We start from the raw sequence: 17385 nt of genomic DNA on the forward strand, positions 1-17385 counted from the left end.
TATATGGGTCACGCAGTGTTTATGTTCCCCTGGGATATAGCTCGATCCTTCAAGTCTCGGATGGTATTCTGCAACATTGTTAGAATATATGCTAATTCATTTAATGTGTATTTCTTACGGCTAATGCCTCTGGATTAACTCCATTATCACACAGCTTTAGGCAAAGGGATATTGCGTCTTTATCCACACCTGTATCAAGTAGCAATGATATTTCGTATAGAAGATCAATGTCGTCCTGCGCTGATATCGACTTTGAACGACTATTCCGTGAGCTGAAGAATTTCAATGGTGTAGACTCTGATGCCAAAGCATCTGCCTTTCGAATCTCATTTGATAATGTCATCAGGGTTTATCTATCATTATAGGGGGCTACACGGAGGTCCATCATGAAAACGTCGCGCCTGGGCGCTCGTCTTTGTTGTGACCCCTGACTTACTTTCAAGGTGCTCACAACGCGCGAAAATGCCCACCGGAAACAATGGACAATTATCTGCGCCGGCTAGCACTATGCCAAAAAATCAACATCGACGAGTAGGTTATGCATATAATCCAACATATACAAGACTGGCAGACCTTCTCCCCTCCAACGTCGGCCGCGCGACGCTAGTTGACGATTTGATCCAGTCCTACGATCTAATTACCAGATGCGACGATATTATCTCTCCATGTTTGGCATCTAAAGATCAGTTAACGGCATATCATGACTCCAAGTTTATTTCGTACCTATTGAACGAAGAAGGTGTCACGTATTCCGACTCTGACAGCAAATCTGAAAGTGAATCACATAGTAATGCCGAATCATCGTTACCACACGAAGACGTCGATAGAAGATTACAGAAGCGATATGGTCTAGAGTTTGATTGCCCTGTGTTTGATGGTCTTGGTAAATATGTTCAAGCAATATCCGGCACGACAATTGCGTGTGCACGGTATCTAACCGCTCGGAATTCGTCGAAGGATGCAAAGCAGCGAGTCGCTATTAATTTCCATGGCGGTCGTCATCATGCTTCGAAGGCCAAGTGCTCGGGTTTCTGCTATGTTAATGATATAGTTTTGGGAATTTTAGAGTAAGTTAGGATATAGCAATTTGGATATGAATATATTGACGAGTATTAGATTACGCAAAACATTCGAGAAGATTCTGTACATTGACCTCGATCTTCATCACGGAGACGGAGTTGAAACCGCATTCGCTCATTCTAATAAAGTACTAAATATATCTCTGCATAGACACGATGTCGGATTTTTTCCAGGTATGCTTTCACAAATTTTCTGTCACTAAGCAATTGCTCAGACAGATAGGTTCCGGGAGCTCCAAATTCTGCGGAAAAGGTCGTGGCCAGAACTATACTATCAACTTAGGCCTCCGGTCTGGATTAAACGACACATCGCTACGACGAATACTAGGCGATGTTATTCATCCCGCGTTTAAACGATTTCAACCTGACGCAGTAGTATTGCAATGCGGGGCCGACGGTCTCGCGCGCGATCCATCAAAAGAATGGAATCTTTCGATCCGCGGACTTTGTAGCGTCATTATTGATATTATAGATTTCGGCAAGCCGACGCTATTAGTCGGAGGAGGCGGATATAACCATGCGGATGCTGCAAGGCTATGGTGCCTTGTCTTGGGAGAGTTACTGGTTGGCAGGGAGGCGACGGAGAGGTGGGATATGATTCCGGAAGGATCGCGCCGAATCCAAGAGTACGCCTCTGACGGATACGCATATTTCCCGGATGAGGTTCGGACAATCGACGACTTGAATACAAAGGATAATTTCCTCGACAGAATAGTCGAGAATACGAAACTACGGATCGCCAAGATAGATCATACTACATAAACCATTTCACACTATCTGGAAAAGTATTTTTCTAAATTGATACATTCTAATGCCCAACTTTTATCGCCTACCAAAAACTTGCAAACAACAGATACCCATACCATAATAACAAGACTTTCTACAAGTATAGTGAACCAGCAGCAACTAGGTCTCGTCGTATCTTCTCCATCGCGGCGTCCATCTTCCGTTCTAAATCTTCGTTTCCGATAACTTTAGCCGCTTGAACCATCTGCCGGAGCAGTTCCTCTAATCTCTTGAACATGCGAATCAAACTTCCTTCGTAGACATCAGTCATTTTACTAATATGCGATTAGAACAGTCTCACATTGGGATTACGCAAGCACTTACCAAATTTGAGCAAAGCTGGCGCCTTGTGCCCATGAATGCACTACTTCCATGAGACTGCTCTTGAATCCTTCCACGTAGTCATCCTCAGAAATCTCTAACTTGCTTTCCCGTGAGATCTTCGCGATTCTTCTAGCGGTTTCTTTCAAATCTCGCAACGGTTTGGCGAGTTCAGCAGTCATTTTAGGGGTCTCCTTTGACTTCTCCTGGAACACGAAGCAGCTGAGCAAGGCCGCAATCTGTTCCGGCGCGAGATCATTGAACACGCCGTTGAAAATCATCTCGGTCAGCATCAGTTCATCACCGGTGCTGATTTCACATGCAACTCTGGTTCTGTTAGCATGAATTCTTTCCGGATTAGTAAATCACAATACTGACCGGCCCTTGACCTCAATGATGTCAGTCTCGCTGACGAAGCCTAGCCGCCGTAGAACACGCTTGCGGCACTTCAATTCGTCAAGCTGCATAATCTTATGTGCATTCTCGATCCTCTTTTGCAGCGCCCTGATATCAGTTTGAAGATCTATTTTCTCCACAAATTGACTATACAGTCCGTCTAACTCCGACGACCCGCTTAATGGACTTTCCTTGAGCTTCGACTCGAGTGTATCGATTTTCTATAAAAATAACTGTTAGCTTACCGTCATTGACAAATCCTAATAAACGAAGTACCTTCAGCAGAGTCTTAAAGGCATCGTCAGTGATGTTCATATTCTTGACCGGATCAAGAAGCGTAATACCCTCCGGGAACCGCTTCTTGACTTCGTTGATAGACTTGGCCACATGGCTTTTCTGGGTCGAACTCTTGAGATCCGTGTTGACGAATATCCGCAGATTCGAGATCGCTTGGATACAGCCCAAAAGCACTGGCACGACCTCTAATCTGCAGTCGTCACCTTCGCCTGGCTTCACGCTGTCAGGAAGATCCTGATTCTTAGAGATAACTTTTGGGGCGGAGTTGCTGATAAGTAGGGCCACGTCGATGACGTAGGACTCCTGGGGCGTGTATTGAATACCAGATCCCTAGAACGCTTAGCATGCAACGGAACAATAACTGAGGAAAGATTTACCTTCGGCGGTGATCTCTTTGAATACGAAATAACCGCGCCCCATCCAAAGTCCATATCTTTGTATTTGACCTTCACAAGCCTACCAACGGTCATGAACGGAATTGCGACACTTGGGTGAGAAATGACGGTCTGGTAGTCGTTGCGATAGCTGTCCAACTGTTGTTTAAGGTCATAGTACTCTGCTATGGATTCTTCCTTCTCAATCTTCATGTTGTTGAACTTTTCAGTCAACTGAATAAGCTGACCTTCTAACAAAGGAACCTGCGACGTATTCTGGAACTGGAAAAAACATCGCTCAAGCATGAACTCAGGCGAAATACCTTCGACTCTCATAAGATTCAGAATCATGTTGTAGCTCAAATGGAACGCGGAATCAAGACGATCAGCTTGACCTTTAACCATGCCCTTGGCGACCTCGGGTTCCATCTTTTCGTCGATCATTAGGATGACAATACCACGATCATCAAGGCCACGACGACCAGCACGACCAGACATCTGAATATATTCGCCACCAGAAACCCATCGGAAATTCTTTCCATCCCATTTTCTGACGTTAGTGAATACGACAGTTTTTGCCGGCATGTTCAAACCGATTGAGAAAGTCTCAGTAGCAAAGAGTACTTTAATCAGACCTTCTTGAAAGAGAATCTCAATGACTTCCTTAAGAATGGGCAAGAGACCACTGTGATGGATTCCAATACCACGACGAAGTAACGGCAGAATGTGCTTGATCTGTGGCAACTCCTTGTCTTCATCGGCCAGCTGACTGATAGCGTTGTTGAAAACTTTCGAAACCATGTCCTTCTCTTCTTCCTCGTTAAAATCCAGTTTACTCATTTGCAGCGCTAAAGCTTCGCATTCTCGTTTGCTGAAGCTGAAGACAATAACAGGATTGTAATGCTTTGTCATAATCATCTTAACGATCTTGTAGATATCAGATGGTCCTGTTGAAGTTAGCACTACGCCACTTCCCAATCAACCACACACATTGCATACCTTTATCCTTCATGGGCTTTCCCTTTTTCTTTCGGTCTTTCCGCTTGACATCATCTTCCACTTTCTCTGTAAGCTGGCCCATAGCTTTCTGGAAACTGTCCTCTCTGAAAACAGTCTTCTCATCAACGACAAGGTGAATACCATCTCCACCAGCAGGGAACAAATAGTGCTGCAATGGGGTCGGGCGGAAGTCGGTATAAACGACGTGGCAAGGCTGCACGTGAATCTTACAAATCCATTCGGCGAACTGCATGGCATTGGGAATTGTAGCGGACAAGAAAACGTAACGGACTTTATCGGGTAACAAAATTATAGTCTCTTCCCAGACCACTCCACGCTCAGAATCACGCATGTAATGAATCTCATCGAAAATAACCCACGCGACCTCACGCATTATTTCAGAGCCTCTGTACAGCATTGATCGCAGAATCTCAGTCGTCATGACTAGGCAACTTGCTGTCTGGTTAATTGTGACATCACCAGTCATTAAGCCAACATCTCCAAACTCTGCAAGGAGTTCCCGATACTTCTGGTTACTCAATGCCTTGATTGGAGAAGTATAAATGACCCGCTGTTTCTCACGTAAACTCTGCGCAATTGCGTACTCTGCAACAACGGTTTTACCGGCACTAGTGTGTGCGGAAACCAAGACCGACTCATTTCTTTGGATGGAAGCAATAGCGTTCGCCTGGAAAGGATCAAGTGTGAAAGCATAGGTTCTTGCCGGATTTTCAGGCGGCTTGTGTTCTGACAACGGGATATAGTCGTAATTTGGTGGCAACGCGACCTGATGTCGAACTTGATGCTGGAGTTTGACCTTACCGTCAGCAGTCTCGGCCGCGGTCACACTGCCCTGAAGACCAGCAGACGCGGCAACCTCACGTGAAGCTTCCTGCTCGAAGGTATCGGTCACGACGGGTTCTGCTTCTTCTTCTGTACGTAATCGCTTTATATCTCCATTACTTCCACCAGAAAATGACTCTGAGCCATCTTTCTCTTCTTCATCGGACAGAGAACCTTTCCGACGACGTTTGACGGCCGCACTATTACTCTGCTGGGTGCCGTTTACTGTGGACGAAACCGCGCTGACAGGCGGCCGTCTGGCCGGAGCAGGTGTCGTCTCTGCAAAGACTCCAAAGAGATCTTCTTCTTGGTTGAACATTTTGCCGAACAAGTGCCGTCTGTCTGTTCTTGGGCGATATACTTGGCTGCTACGCTAACGGCTAAGAGAGGAATTCTATTCCGATACCGATTAGTATCCTTAAACCGATAACAAACCAGCAAGAAAAACAAATAAATCCTACTTTCGCTATCGGCTACTAGTGTCCTCGCAGATATGAATATATGACAACTGCAAAGCAATAGTAGAAGGCCCAAAGAATCAAAAAGTCCTGATGAGATTCCCGTTGGGACAATTCGTAACAAGAAAAAACTTGAGTAAGGGGGACAAATAACCCTAAACCTATTTCTCACGTGATCCACATGTAGTCTTAACTCGCCTCACCAAAGTATCGTCAATTTTGCTACTTGAAGTTGGTTTGCACGTATTCACATCACGGACACTACTATCTCCACTCACATCACCACAATGCATGCCCCTATTGTCGCCCGCACCGCTCTGCGAACCACCCTCCGCCGTGGTGCCACTTTCGAAGCTGCTTCCAAGCGGAGCTTCTCGTCTTCCCAACTTGTCCGATCTGGCGATCATGGCCACCACCCGGAGGGTCCGTACCACAATCTTCCGTTTAAGGTCCACGGCCGCAAAATCCCTTTTGTCATTCCGTTCTCTATTTTCTTTCGTACGTATTTCCATTCTGGCATTCGATGAATTGAAGGATCGGCAAGCTAACGTTGATAGTCGTGCCATTCTTGACTCCTTTCGGCATGGCAGCGCTGGCAATGTAAGGTCACATACACACTTTAGTAATAGGCGCCCGTCTCTGACTGAATACTTCATTAATATAGTAGCCGAATGTGATATTAATTCCCACTCAAAATAATTTCTCGGGACTGGGTATTTTCGCATAGAAAGATGCTGTAATTTGACAAAGGACGCGTATTTACATATGTGCGACCATTTTTACGTCTACGTTGCAACGTATGCATCAGATAGGTGCTCTACAGGGATGATTATCAGAGGGAGTATTGAGCTATATGTTGTGAATAGGGCTTTTCGTCAAATATATGCCAGCATATTGGTTTATCTATTTCGTTCTCCATTTCTATCTCATGAAATCGCATGCCTCTCATCGTCCAATCAGCGTCCCATGACTAACTGCGCAAACCGTCCTATAACTGTAAATGCCGCAGCGTTGTCATATATGTGCCACTTGATTGTCGCAAGATACGAGGCATATGTGTCACTGCGGTGGCTGCATTTGGTAAATGCCCTAACCTGCAACCTGACATGCAAAGACAACTATGCGAAGCCAAGATGAAGATGTCTTGGAGGACGAAGCCGAAAGCATGAAAGCATGAGTCTGGGTGGTCGTCGTGAATAAAGGGGCACCACCACACATGACCGAGAAGGGAGCTGCTTTATGACTTATCGTATCTTCCATATGCAATCCATATGTAGGTGGTGCATATTTGTGTAGCAGATCCGATCATCAGAACCAGACAGCCTAGAGATTTAAAATGCATCCTAGTTACAGCCTCAGCAATGCGTATTTCTACACATTGTGACCTGCGTTCGTCAGCAAATAAGCCCTACGTCAGGATAGGGATCGGCACGGATAAGGATTTTCCGTTATCCGTATCCGTTATCCGTATCCAGGCAACATATAGTTATCCATATCCGTATCCGTATCCGTAAGAAATGGGCTTTATCCGTATCCGTATCCGTATCCGCCTAATGTCTATCCGTATCCGCAATTTTTGACGGATATCCGCGGATATATCCGTTATCCGTGTATCCGTGCCGATCCCTACGTCAGGAAAGCTTAAGAAATGGCAGTAGAAACGTATGCTGGAGAAAATAATTGATGTCAGCAGCTCGGCCGAGAATTCGGTGTTGTAGTGAGTGCTTACTTGTTCCCCAAAGATCAGTGTCAAAGTTTCGGACGATTAAGGAGGTGTAGTACCTTTTATGTATAATTGGCTGGGCAGTTACACGAGTCTGCGAGGGCTAAGGCTGTTAAGCTTTATACATTGTTGGACGCATAGTCTGGGACTGGGACTCGTCAATGCAGCCGCACCGGATTTAGTGCCGTACGATCAGCACATGGCCAGCAGGGCACGAGAATATAAATGCATCATGAATCCACTGACCATGCATTGTCAAAACACCTCTTCATTCATACAATCTGAACCCTCAAATGCCACTCCAAATTCTCAACAAACAAATTGGCGCGATTGGCTTTGGCCTCATGGGCTTCACATGGCGTCCGAAACAAACCCCCGACGACCAAGCCTTCGCAACGATGAAACGCGCCATCGAGCACGGTGCGACATTTTTCAACGGCGGGGAGTTCTACGGCACCCCTGTTCCGACATTGAATTTGGATTTGATTAATCGCTTTTTTTCCAAGTATCCGGAGTATGCTGATAAAGTGAGTTCGGTTGCGACTGGAATTTGCAGTGAACAAGCGTGCTAATGAGGCGCCAGATTGTACTCTCTATTAAAGGCGGTGTCGACTTGAAGACATTTAAGCCGAACGGGAGTGCTGAATTCGTTCGGGCAAGCGTCGAAAACATCCGCAAGCACCTAGGTGAAGCAAAGAAACTGGATCTCTTTGAATGCGCCCGTGTTGACCCAAATGTGTACGTCGCGTTTCTAACATTGGAATTTGACACACACTGACGAACAGTACAGTCCAATTGAGACCACAATTGCAGCACTAGCCGAGCTCGTGGAAGAAGGGCTCATCGGCGGAATCTCCCTCTCCGAGGTCAAAGCAGAAACTATCCGTCGCGCTGCCGCAGTCTACAAAATCTGCGCAGTCGAAGTCGAATACTCGCTCTGGTCCACCGAAGCTAGGGACCTTGGCGTGCTCTCCACCTGCGCGGAACTAGGAATACCTGTCGTCGCGTACTCGCCCCTTGGCCGTGGATTCTTAACTGGCCAGATTCGCTCAAGAAGTGATCTCGATGAAGGCGATATGAGACTTCACTTTGACCGATTTTCAGAGCAAAATTTTCCCGTGAACTTGCAGCTCGTGGATGAAGTCACCAAGCTCGCGCAGAGGAAAGGCGTAAAACCGTCTCAATTCGCCCTTTCATGGATTAAGAAACACGAGGATATTATTCCTGGCCTGCAAATCATTCCGATTCCCGGCGCCACCACGGTCGAGCGTGTTGACGAGAATTTTGCCCAGGTTGAGCCGTTGACAGATGACATGTTTGCCGAGATCGAGGCGATTTTGGCCAAGATAGAGATCAAGGGTGGACGGTATAACAAACATTTAGAAGCCCAATTGTGGGGTTAAGCGAATCTTTGTTTGGATGGCGGTTGAGTGCTCATAATAAACCAAAACCAATATTAACAAACACATAATAATACAGCACAATACCCACCACGCCAAAGTCAAATCAAAATACAAAATCAGCGAGCTCTATTCCTAAATATCCTACTCTCTCTCGAACCGACGCCGCTACTCCCACCATTCGCATTATTCGCCAACGGACTGCTACCAATTCCGGAGCTGCCAACGGACTTACTGCCCGACATGAACGACAACGCTGACCGATGATGATGCGCTTGTTGTGTCGTAGGCGTCGGTGCAGCCACCTGTTTGGCATTAGCGCTCTGCGCGCCAGGATGGATACTATTTGCTACATCCGAGCTCGACGGCGCGCCGGAGCCCGTCTGCGCTTGCCGCCGAAGACGTTCGTGCCGCATTTGCACGGTTCGAAATTTATCCAGGAGGTCGTTCCACCGGGCTTCGTCGATCCGGCCCTTGAATCTATTGTATACTTGCTTAGCGCTGCTTGTGCTCGTGCTCGTGCTAGTCCCGGAGCTTGCGGCTGTAGATGAGAGCATTGCGGTTGGCGGTACGATGTGCAGGTACCCTATTGCCGACACTGAGTTAAGTCTGTTTCGCAAAGTAGCGAATGCGGAGGACTGCGGGAGGAGCATCAGAAGGCCGTATAAGCATCTATACAGGAACGGGTACTTTTCTGGTTCAAGAAGCTGGAGACGGAGATCTAGTCGAATTAGTAAATGACCTTCAAGAGGCATGACGCGAATATATGAAGACGTACAGCTGAAGACAGGGGACTCAAGTAATTGAATAAGCTTGTCAACTTGAATCAGCAAGGTGATTGTAATCTCCAAATCCGCGAAGATCTGCAAGAGATGGAACGCCTGCTCGTACGCCTGCGCAAGCAGGCAGAGCGAAAATGTTGCGACTGCGTTATGACACCACGAGCGAAAGAGCGAGACAAAAAAGTTCGTGCCGTCCTATCCCATTAGCAAGATTTTTCAAATGACATACTCAAACCTCCTACCTTCGTGTCAAGGTTCCGCAACCGTTTTCGTAGACCTTGTAACTCCGGTGCGGTAATCAAGTTATTATTCAAATTCTGAATCATGATACTCGCAAACTCGACGTCATCCTCTTTCTCCAATATCTCCGCCAACGTCCTATATATCCTCTCTGGATTCAAACTCACGCATAGCTGTCGAATAATCAAATTTCCTCTCGTCTCCAACAACTTCCGATCCGTGCTGAAGAGTGACAATAAATTCAGCATGAATGATGCAAAGTAGTCGTCGTCGGAGTTGTACGATATTTGTGCAAGGAGCTGAAGGTCTTTTGTCACCACTGAATCACTTGAATCGGACAGTGTTTTAAGGAGCGCAGGGAACGTGCCATCGTTGATGGCCAGGATCTTGCGAGAGGCATTTTTGTGTAACATGATTAGCCAGTCGAGAGCCGCAACTCTTGTTTCCTCGCGCTCGTTGAGGAAATGCAGAGTCAGTGCGTTCACGGTCGCCGGGTAGTCGAGAAGCAGCTCCATTTTGGACGCGGACGAGCTCGGACCTGCCTCTTCTAGCCCGGACTCGTCGTTCGCGGATGATGCAACGGCGACTGGAGGTGTTGTGGACGCCAGTTTACTCATGATACTCTCATCATCTCTACCCCTCACACGATCGGACGACAGCGATCGCCGGCCAATAGCAGACGGAGACAAACTCCGGCTAGTAGTTGGGGAAATACTCATGGCAGCCACAAATCCCTGACGCGTCAGAAGCGACGGTGTCGCTGGTTGCGATTCGGTCGTCTCGTCATCCGGACCACGTTTGCCATCCTCGACCGAGTCGGGAAGTGACATGATGAGTTGCATGAGATCGGTATTGACCTTTTCGGCCGCTTTGCGTAATTGCCCATTATCATGTGCCATAGTGGGCAACAGAAGCGACAAAAACCTTGGCACAAATGGTAACAGATCGTCCGGCGAAATCTCAAAAAAGCTCTCGATCCACTTTAACACGGTTAACTGAATCTCCTGCTCGGTCGAGTCCAAATGGGACAGTAAGATGTCAATAACTTTTGCGAAATCAACCTTCACATCTTGACCTGGCAAATACACTCCCTCTGAGATTGCGGCGGCCATATTGAAATTCGACGTCGCTGCGTCGTCCTCGTCGATATCGTCGATAGCCTGTCGTGCATTATCAGGCGCTTCGCCACGGCCACGATTAACCGGCACCCCCGCTTCATTGACAAACTCTTCCGAAAGAGATTCTGTCTCCGTCCCTTCCGCAGACACTGACGCCTTATTCTCGACTTCTGCCTTTGTCCCCATAGCTTCAGGTGTCGCACGCGCCGCGTTCTGGGCTTTCACCTCGCTTACAGCTCGTTTCAATTCCGATATCCGCTTTATCTCAGCCAAAAATCCATCCAATGCACCCTGCGTCGCAACACGCACATCCACATTTGTATCACTAAGAAAATTCAATAAGCCACCAATGATCTCCGGCAAATAACTGACCAATTCCAAATCCGGGATAGAGTCGAGTAGTGTGATCCACGAGACGAGGAACATTCGCGTGAACGGGTTGATCACGTAGATCCGGTCCGTCAATAACGGAATGAATCTTGCAAGCGAGAACGCAGGTTCGTTTGACGGGTCCTGCACTGGTTCGTGCGCAAGGACTGGTTTCGAAGGATCGTTCTCCTCCACTGGTATGTCGGGTGTTGGTTCAGGCGCAGTGTGAATAACTGACACATACGTCGCTGCCTTCTCCGCGACGATGTCCTTGATCAGCCTATCGAGCAAATCCGCTCCGTTCTTGACCGTTAACTCCGAATCCGCCGCCAACCTGCACAATGCGTCGAAAATCTCGTTGAAATACAATAATATCTCCCCCTTTGCGACTTTGGCGATATTGTACATACTCTCGCATGCGTAATACCGCACGCGAGCGTCTTGATCGCCAAAACACGCTAGAACTGGCGGAATTATGTCCTCGAGGTATTCAGCCACATGGGGGCCCAGCGCAATCGCGGACGCCGCGAGACCAATGAGACCTCCATTACGCGCGTTGGGCTGGTGCACGGCGTACGCGAAGTCATGGCAGAGTTGATCGACGATTGTCCGGATTTTGGCGTCGTCGCCATCTTCGACACATTGGCGGATGCATTTTTCGAGTTCGAGGGCCGCGGCTTTGCGCTTTTCGTAGAGTCGGTCGTTGAGACCGCGCTGGATCTCTTTGTCTGGACGGCGTTAGTTGAAAGGCATGGTATCATCAAAAAGACGCAATAAGACATACTCATTCTGTAAGGTAGTTAAGCCACGAATGATTACAAAGAGCCCAAGGCGCAAAAGAGAATGGCTTCAGGTGGGATCGAGCTGGATCCGCGGACTGGAAAACACGACAGTCAAGGCAAAGTCGATGTTAGGGTTCGACGCGTGAAGATGAATTTGAAGTCCAACATCAAATGCGTTCCATCCGCAATTTCATTGGAGCAAAAAGTAAACGGAATATGGAATCGTTAATTATTCACTCTAACAATTCAGATACATAAACTTAGAAATGATCTTACTATACAACAAGCACCATGCCATTTGATAAACCTAATACATATTCATAACTATTAATGCCATTAACATAAGTTACAGCAGAGCAAATTATCGCAATCTATAAAGATGACCCGCTAATAACGTGAACATATATCACATACCGATAACGACTAAATTACACGTACACGAATAATCGCACATGAGGCGCCTAAATAACAGTTCTTCCAGTATAAACCACCGCGACAACTCCTATTATATACGCCGAAATGTACTCCGAAAGTTAAAGCAAAGACATAATGGGCGTTCACGGTAACAGCGACCCGCCGACCTCCATGACGCCGTAGCCGTTCGATGACGTGCTAGTTGTGCTACCACCACCTGGAGCTGCAGGAGAGTTCTCAGACGTGGATAACTGGTCGAAATTCAACCGTCTTCGAGCAGGCGTGACGATCGGGGTCCTGTTATGCCACGGAACCTGTGCGGGCGATGGCGTGAAGATGTTATTGACGTAGTCCGAGAAGTTGAAACCTTGGGACGGTGTTTGAGGTGCTGCAGACGCAGAGCCATTGAGGAGCGGTGTACCGAACGGGATACCGCTGCTATTTCGCTGATTAGACGGAGGCGTTGCTAGGAGAGCGGACGAATTGGGCATCGAGGACTGGCTGTGATTGAGAGGCGTGGTGACAAATGACGAGCGCTGAGCAGGTGACGGCGACGTCGCAAGGAACATCAGTAGGTCAGCGCCTTCTTCGCCAGACCGCGGAAAACCCTGAGCGGCGCCGCCATTCGACGATGCCTTGCCATCATGGTCGGCAATAGAGAACGTCCGTCGCGGAGGCGTATGCGGTGGGCTGGGTTGGCGCGGTAAGGAGCTACCGCCCATGCTGGTTGTCGAAGCCGACGAAACCGCGGACATCGTTGACGCTTGCGAAGCCAAGCTGCTTTTGTTCCGGCGGTGCTGCTTCACTTTGCCGTTTTGACTGTGCGAGCGACTATGCCTTAGCTTTGAAGGGCTGCCGTTCGGCAACTGCTGTAATGGCGGAGGTGGAGGAGGTAAGTTTGGCTGCAACACTTGGTTGCTGGCCTCGAACCGTGGCGGATATCTAGTCATGCTGCTGGATGCAATACCAGGATAGACCGGTGATGACTGACTTAGCCGCATGGCCGACGATCCGTACTGAGGGCTGCTGTCTGGAAATCCGTTTATCATCTCGTGGTCATCGCCATCTTCGTCTTGAGAGCCAGGTTTCCAAGGCATGAAGTTCGTCACGGCAGTCTTGTGGTCGTGAGAGAGCGTTCGGGCACGTTTCCGAGCTGCTGCGCTGCTGGTAGAAGTTCCTTGCTTGCGACCTGATGATTTCAAGGACGAGGAAGCCCGTCCCAGCTTGGGCAAGTTCGCACTCGGCAGAGCCGGCGGCGGCAGACCCGCACTCTCACTTGACTGCTTAATCGGCGAAGAAAACGAATTCAGAGAAGCCGTATTCGCGACAGTCCGTCCCGACACCGACGATGACCTTCGCCTGGCGGCTTCTTCGGCAACACGGGGTTCGATGGCGTCAAGGTCGAGATTTTCCCAGCCGCGCTTGGTCTTGTAGCTCGCGAGCGCAAGACGGTTCTTGAGTTGTCGAGTAATCTGGAAGAAATTAATGCTTTAACACTAGATCAGTCGATGACAGAATGAAATGGCGGCAACGTACCCGTGAAATTTTCGCTCTTTGGAGGACGACTCTTTCGACGGCCTCTACGCGCTTCGCGTCCATCCAGGACGAAGCCGTGGCACTCATGGTAAGAGTTAGCCGTGAATGACAACGGGAGAGAATCAGTGTGAGGACGAGAGTGAGAGCGAGACTGAAGTCAGAACGAAGTGAAGTGAATACAGATGAGGTAAAGAAGCAGAGTCAAGGCAAATGCAAAGGAAGGCAACACGGCAACGGCAGGGGCGCGAACACAGGGGGGAAGGGAGCTTATTTTGGATCCAAGCAATCACGACTCCTGAACTGGCTAGCGTCCTTCACCGCCCTCTCCCCTTTCGTAACATCTCATCAGTTGTTGTAAATTTGTAAATGATATATGTTCAGTATTATGTGCTAGACGTTATATATTTAGCATTCTATATGATTGCACAGCAATATTTCGCATCGTTCAAGTTCTTCTGATCTCTACGACACGCGACACGCGACCTGATGACCGTCCGACCGCGGTACCACGCCTGCGCGAGTCAAGCATCCCAGTTTCAACAGCATGTATATATACCGCCGGATAGTCGATGAGTAGTAGGCGTGTACTGAGCAGATGGCAGATAAATTAAGGTCCTGCAGCACTAGTCATTGCAGTGACAAGGTTACGGTTGCCGCCTCCTGCGGTCCAGAATAAGGGCGATACGCGTGGCAAGCTCACCAATACAGCGGTTAGATTCATGATATATTACGATACCATACTCCTGACGGTAATGATTTGTCATATCCACTATATTGCAATCCAGTATTATTAGAGTCTCAATTATGGTCGGTACTTTCCTATATGTCGTATTTGCGTCTCCCTGCCGTTGACCGCACTCCTTCGGCGCCACGCGTGCTGCGAAATTCTTGCGCACCAGCCACCCCGACCATGCCCAATCTACCCACCCCTATGTCAATAACACCAGACGCCCCCTGCATCAATATCGCCGACTTCGACACTTCTATCTGCTAGCACGTCAATAATACTCCCCCACAACTGTCAAAGTAAACCTCACACACACGAGTGGCGCGTCTAGGGGCAAGGCATGTGGCCCGTTACCCGGCCGGACTTACGCGTGTGCGACGCGTCCTGGCGCGTATTCCCGCGAACAACTCTACTACCAAAATTGAACTACTACGGTTCTCTACCGTATGCATATGCACTATAGCGCTGGAAATTTGTGCTAGAACTACTCGATTGCCAGTTCTGTCATAGCTTTCAAATCTTCTTGATATTAAACGGCAACAAAACGTTGGCCATACGACACAACTAAACTAAAAGTATGGAGGCCTCAAATACACTCAACGGGTCCGGCATTCTGGCAACCCAGCTAAACAATAATAACCAAACACAGCTACAAATACACATTGACAAACCGCTGCCCTTTGAAGCGATCTAAGTGGTCACAGTTGTCAATGGCTGATTTTATCTCGTGCGAATTATGCCGGCAGCGACGAGGAGCTGGATCTTCTTACGCACTTCCGGGTTCTTCATGTGGTCATTCAGCGCCGCTGGGTTTTCTCTCGCCTGGCCAAGGATTGATTGCATCACGCTAGAGACGTTATTATGATTATTCTTCAAATCCCTGCATAAATCGAAACTTACGGATCCTGCAGAATAGCGATGACCTCAGGGTCTTTGCTGATTCGCTCCATAGTCTGCTCCTCCGTCTCGCCCTCCTGAGCCTGGAAGCGGGCGGACAGAGCTTTTGCGCGTAGCGACTCGATCTCGGAGTAATTCTCGTGCTTGGTATCCCTCTCTGAGGCCTCGTTGAGGGTGTCAATGCACTTCGTATATTCCCGCATGGTGAAATACGCATTTGCTTTCCGGATATACGCGCGAATAAAGTTCGGGTCCTTCTCGATCGCCATATCACAGTCCTTTACAGCCTCCGGGAATGACAACAGCTTGATATACGCGGCCGCACGATTGCTGTAGCCACGCGCGTCGTTCGGTGCACGCTTGATCATCTCAGTGTAAGCCTTGACAGCTCCCGGCCAGTCCGCCGCCTTGAACAGTGCATTACCTTCCTCGCGCGCCTGCTCCGCCTTCTCGGGGTCGATGTAAGTCTCGATGTCCTTCTGCTTCTTCTCCTTTTCCACGGCTCGAAGTTTCGCAAGCACATCCGGTGTTCTGTGCTCCGTCAGCGACCGATTGTAATACTCGATCGATTTGTCGAGATTCCCGAGCTTGTGGTACGCAGTGCCGACACGACCGAAAGACTTTGCTATTATTTTGTAATCCGTGCGGAGAGCGCGGCCTTCCTCGATCGCCTTTTCACAGGTTTCGATGCATCCTTCCAAATCGCCCTTTTCGAATTCCGCTGCTGCAAGATTGTTGAGGTATGTCACGTCTTGATGAAGCTCCCATGCCTTTTGGTAGTGCTCAATTGCGGCATCAAAGTTGCGAGACTTGTATTCCTTATTGCCTTTTGCCTTCTCCTCTTCCGCTTGGGCTTTCTTCTTCGCTTCATCATCCTCTTCCTGCGGCTCCTCCTCGACTGGCTCTTCGACTTTGGATGATGATGACGAGGACGCAGCAGGCTTCGGTGCGTCAGGCATTGGGCTATCCTTAGGCTCCTCAGAATTGGGAGCGCCATTCGGCATGGTAATATCAATCCCGAGCAATACGGCCATGACCTGCATTATTCTCGGATCCGACATCATCTCCTGACTCGCCGCCGCCGGGTTTTGCTGAATCCGCTTCAGCTTCTCAACAAACGCCCGATCGGCTAGGTAGGAGCTCGTCTTCGGACTCGCGGCCAACTTGGCCCACATGTTCTGATCGTTAAACATACCTCCCAAGCCCATATCGGGAGTCGTTCCATCCTGCGAGGCTTCAGCTTTAATCGCTTCGTCAACGGATTTTAGCCCGCTCTGGGCCTGCGCATTGCTGGGATCAAGCTTCAATGCCTCCTCGTACGCGTCCCGAGCATCGACTAAATCGCCTTGTCCGTGCAACGCGGCCGCCTTGCGTGTGTATCCCTTAACCCACGTTGGCGAGATCTTGATACATTCGTTTGCGTCCTTCAGCGCGCTGTCGAAATCTTTCTTAGAAGCGAACGAACCGGATCGGTTGGAATAGAGGATGTGGTTCGGTGTCGGGGAGACTTCAATCGCTTTTGTGAAGGCGGCGATGGCTTCGTCGTATTGCTTCTTTGCGAAGAATTCGTTACCTTTTGCTTTGTACTAATGATACTTGTTAGTCATGCTTAAACGATGCACTGTCATAGACGTACCTGATCCGCTTCAGATGCCATTGTATACGACTAGTTCAAACACTGTCAGAAATTATTCGCCACAAGTATTCTGCTTGTAAAGTAAACTGTGCGTGGATCAACGTAATTGTCCGGGATAAATGCTGGTCTCGAGACCGGCGAAAAGGTTGAAAGTTCCAGAAACAATTACGACATGCTTGTGTATTCATCGAATGTTCTCGCGGTTATG

The 17385-nt window shown here is 48.5% G+C and overlaps 8 protein-coding genes across 8 annotated transcripts; 3 read left to right on the forward strand and 5 right to left on the reverse strand.

The window, feature by feature from the left end:
- Positions 1-8: 8 nt before the first annotated feature.
- POJ06DRAFT_266522 (mitotic-spindle organizing gamma-tubulin ring associated-domain-containing protein) lies at positions 9-343 on the reverse strand (the record flags this gene model as incomplete). Its single annotated transcript, XM_056189155.1, has 2 exons — positions 9-68; positions 119-343. 2 exons carry the CDS (start codon positions 341-343, stop codon positions 9-11), a joined length of 285 nt encoding a protein of 94 aa, XP_056045361.1.
- A 161-nt stretch (positions 344-504) lies between these two features.
- On the forward strand, positions 505-1853 carry POJ06DRAFT_248221 (uncharacterized protein; the record flags this gene model as incomplete). Its single annotated transcript, XM_056187007.1, has 3 exons — positions 505-1067; positions 1117-1253; positions 1303-1853. The coding sequence occupies 3 exons, from the start codon at positions 508-510 to the stop codon at positions 1839-1841; spliced, it is 1236 nt and encodes a 411-aa protein (XP_056045362.1). The 3' UTR covers positions 1842-1853.
- Positions 1854-1900: 47 nt separating this feature from the next.
- Positions 1901-5646, reverse strand: POJ06DRAFT_73114 (rRNA-processing arch domain-containing protein). The gene is made up of 6 exons (XM_056191477.1): positions 4253-5646; positions 3257-4200; positions 2859-3209; positions 2565-2803; positions 2190-2513; positions 1901-2140 (listed from the first exon to the last, which is right to left on the reverse strand). The coding sequence occupies exons 1-6, from the start codon at positions 5412-5414 to the stop codon at positions 1960-1962; spliced, it is 3201 nt and encodes a 1066-aa protein (XP_056045363.1). The 5' UTR covers positions 5415-5646; the 3' UTR covers positions 1901-1959.
- Positions 5647-5784: 138 nt separating this feature from the next.
- Positions 5785-6497, forward strand: POJ06DRAFT_248225 (uncharacterized protein). The gene is made up of 2 exons (XM_056187008.1): positions 5785-6051; positions 6111-6497. Exons 1-2 carry the CDS (start codon positions 5841-5843, stop codon positions 6155-6157), a joined length of 258 nt encoding a protein of 85 aa, XP_056045364.1. The 5' UTR covers positions 5785-5840; the 3' UTR covers positions 6158-6497.
- Positions 6498-7485: 988 nt separating this feature from the next.
- On the forward strand, positions 7486-8742 carry POJ06DRAFT_248229 (NADP-dependent oxidoreductase domain-containing protein). The gene is made up of 3 exons (XM_056187009.1): positions 7486-7803; positions 7860-8014; positions 8067-8742. The coding sequence occupies exons 1-3, from the start codon at positions 7570-7572 to the stop codon at positions 8677-8679; spliced, it is 1002 nt and encodes a 333-aa protein (XP_056045365.1). The 5' UTR covers positions 7486-7569; the 3' UTR covers positions 8680-8742.
- POJ06DRAFT_248232 (vacuolar protein 14 C-terminal Fig4p binding-domain-containing protein) lies at positions 8743-12189 on the reverse strand. Its single transcript, XM_056187010.1, has 4 exons — positions 11970-12189; positions 9701-11913; positions 9455-9653; positions 8743-9397 (listed from the first exon to the last, which is right to left on the reverse strand). The coding sequence occupies exons 1-4, from the start codon at positions 11971-11973 to the stop codon at positions 8796-8798; spliced, it is 3018 nt and encodes a 1005-aa protein (XP_056045366.1). The 5' UTR covers positions 11974-12189; the 3' UTR covers positions 8743-8795.
- On the reverse strand, positions 12183-14115 carry POJ06DRAFT_248234 (uncharacterized protein). Its single transcript, XM_056187011.1, has 2 exons — positions 13918-14115; positions 12183-13853 (listed from the first exon to the last, which is right to left on the reverse strand). Exons 1-2 carry the CDS (start codon positions 14002-14004, stop codon positions 12525-12527), a joined length of 1416 nt encoding a protein of 471 aa, XP_056045367.1. The 5' UTR covers positions 14005-14115; the 3' UTR covers positions 12183-12524.
- A 1034-nt stretch (positions 14116-15149) lies between these two features.
- Positions 15150-17315, reverse strand: POJ06DRAFT_248237 (uncharacterized protein). Its single transcript, XM_056187012.1, has 3 exons — positions 17178-17315; positions 15545-17127; positions 15150-15491 (listed from the first exon to the last, which is right to left on the reverse strand). Exons 1-3 carry the CDS (start codon positions 17196-17198, stop codon positions 15365-15367), a joined length of 1731 nt encoding a protein of 576 aa, XP_056045368.1. The 5' UTR covers positions 17199-17315; the 3' UTR covers positions 15150-15364.
- Positions 17316-17385: the final 70 nt, after the last annotated feature.

The sequence above is a fragment of the Lipomyces tetrasporus genome (assembly GCF_029532465.1).
Source record: "Lipomyces tetrasporus strain NRRL Y-64009 chromosome Unknown POJ06scaffold_3, whole genome shotgun sequence".
NCBI classification, from domain to species: domain Eukaryota; kingdom Fungi; phylum Ascomycota; class Lipomycetes; order Lipomycetales; family Lipomycetaceae; genus Lipomyces; species Lipomyces tetrasporus.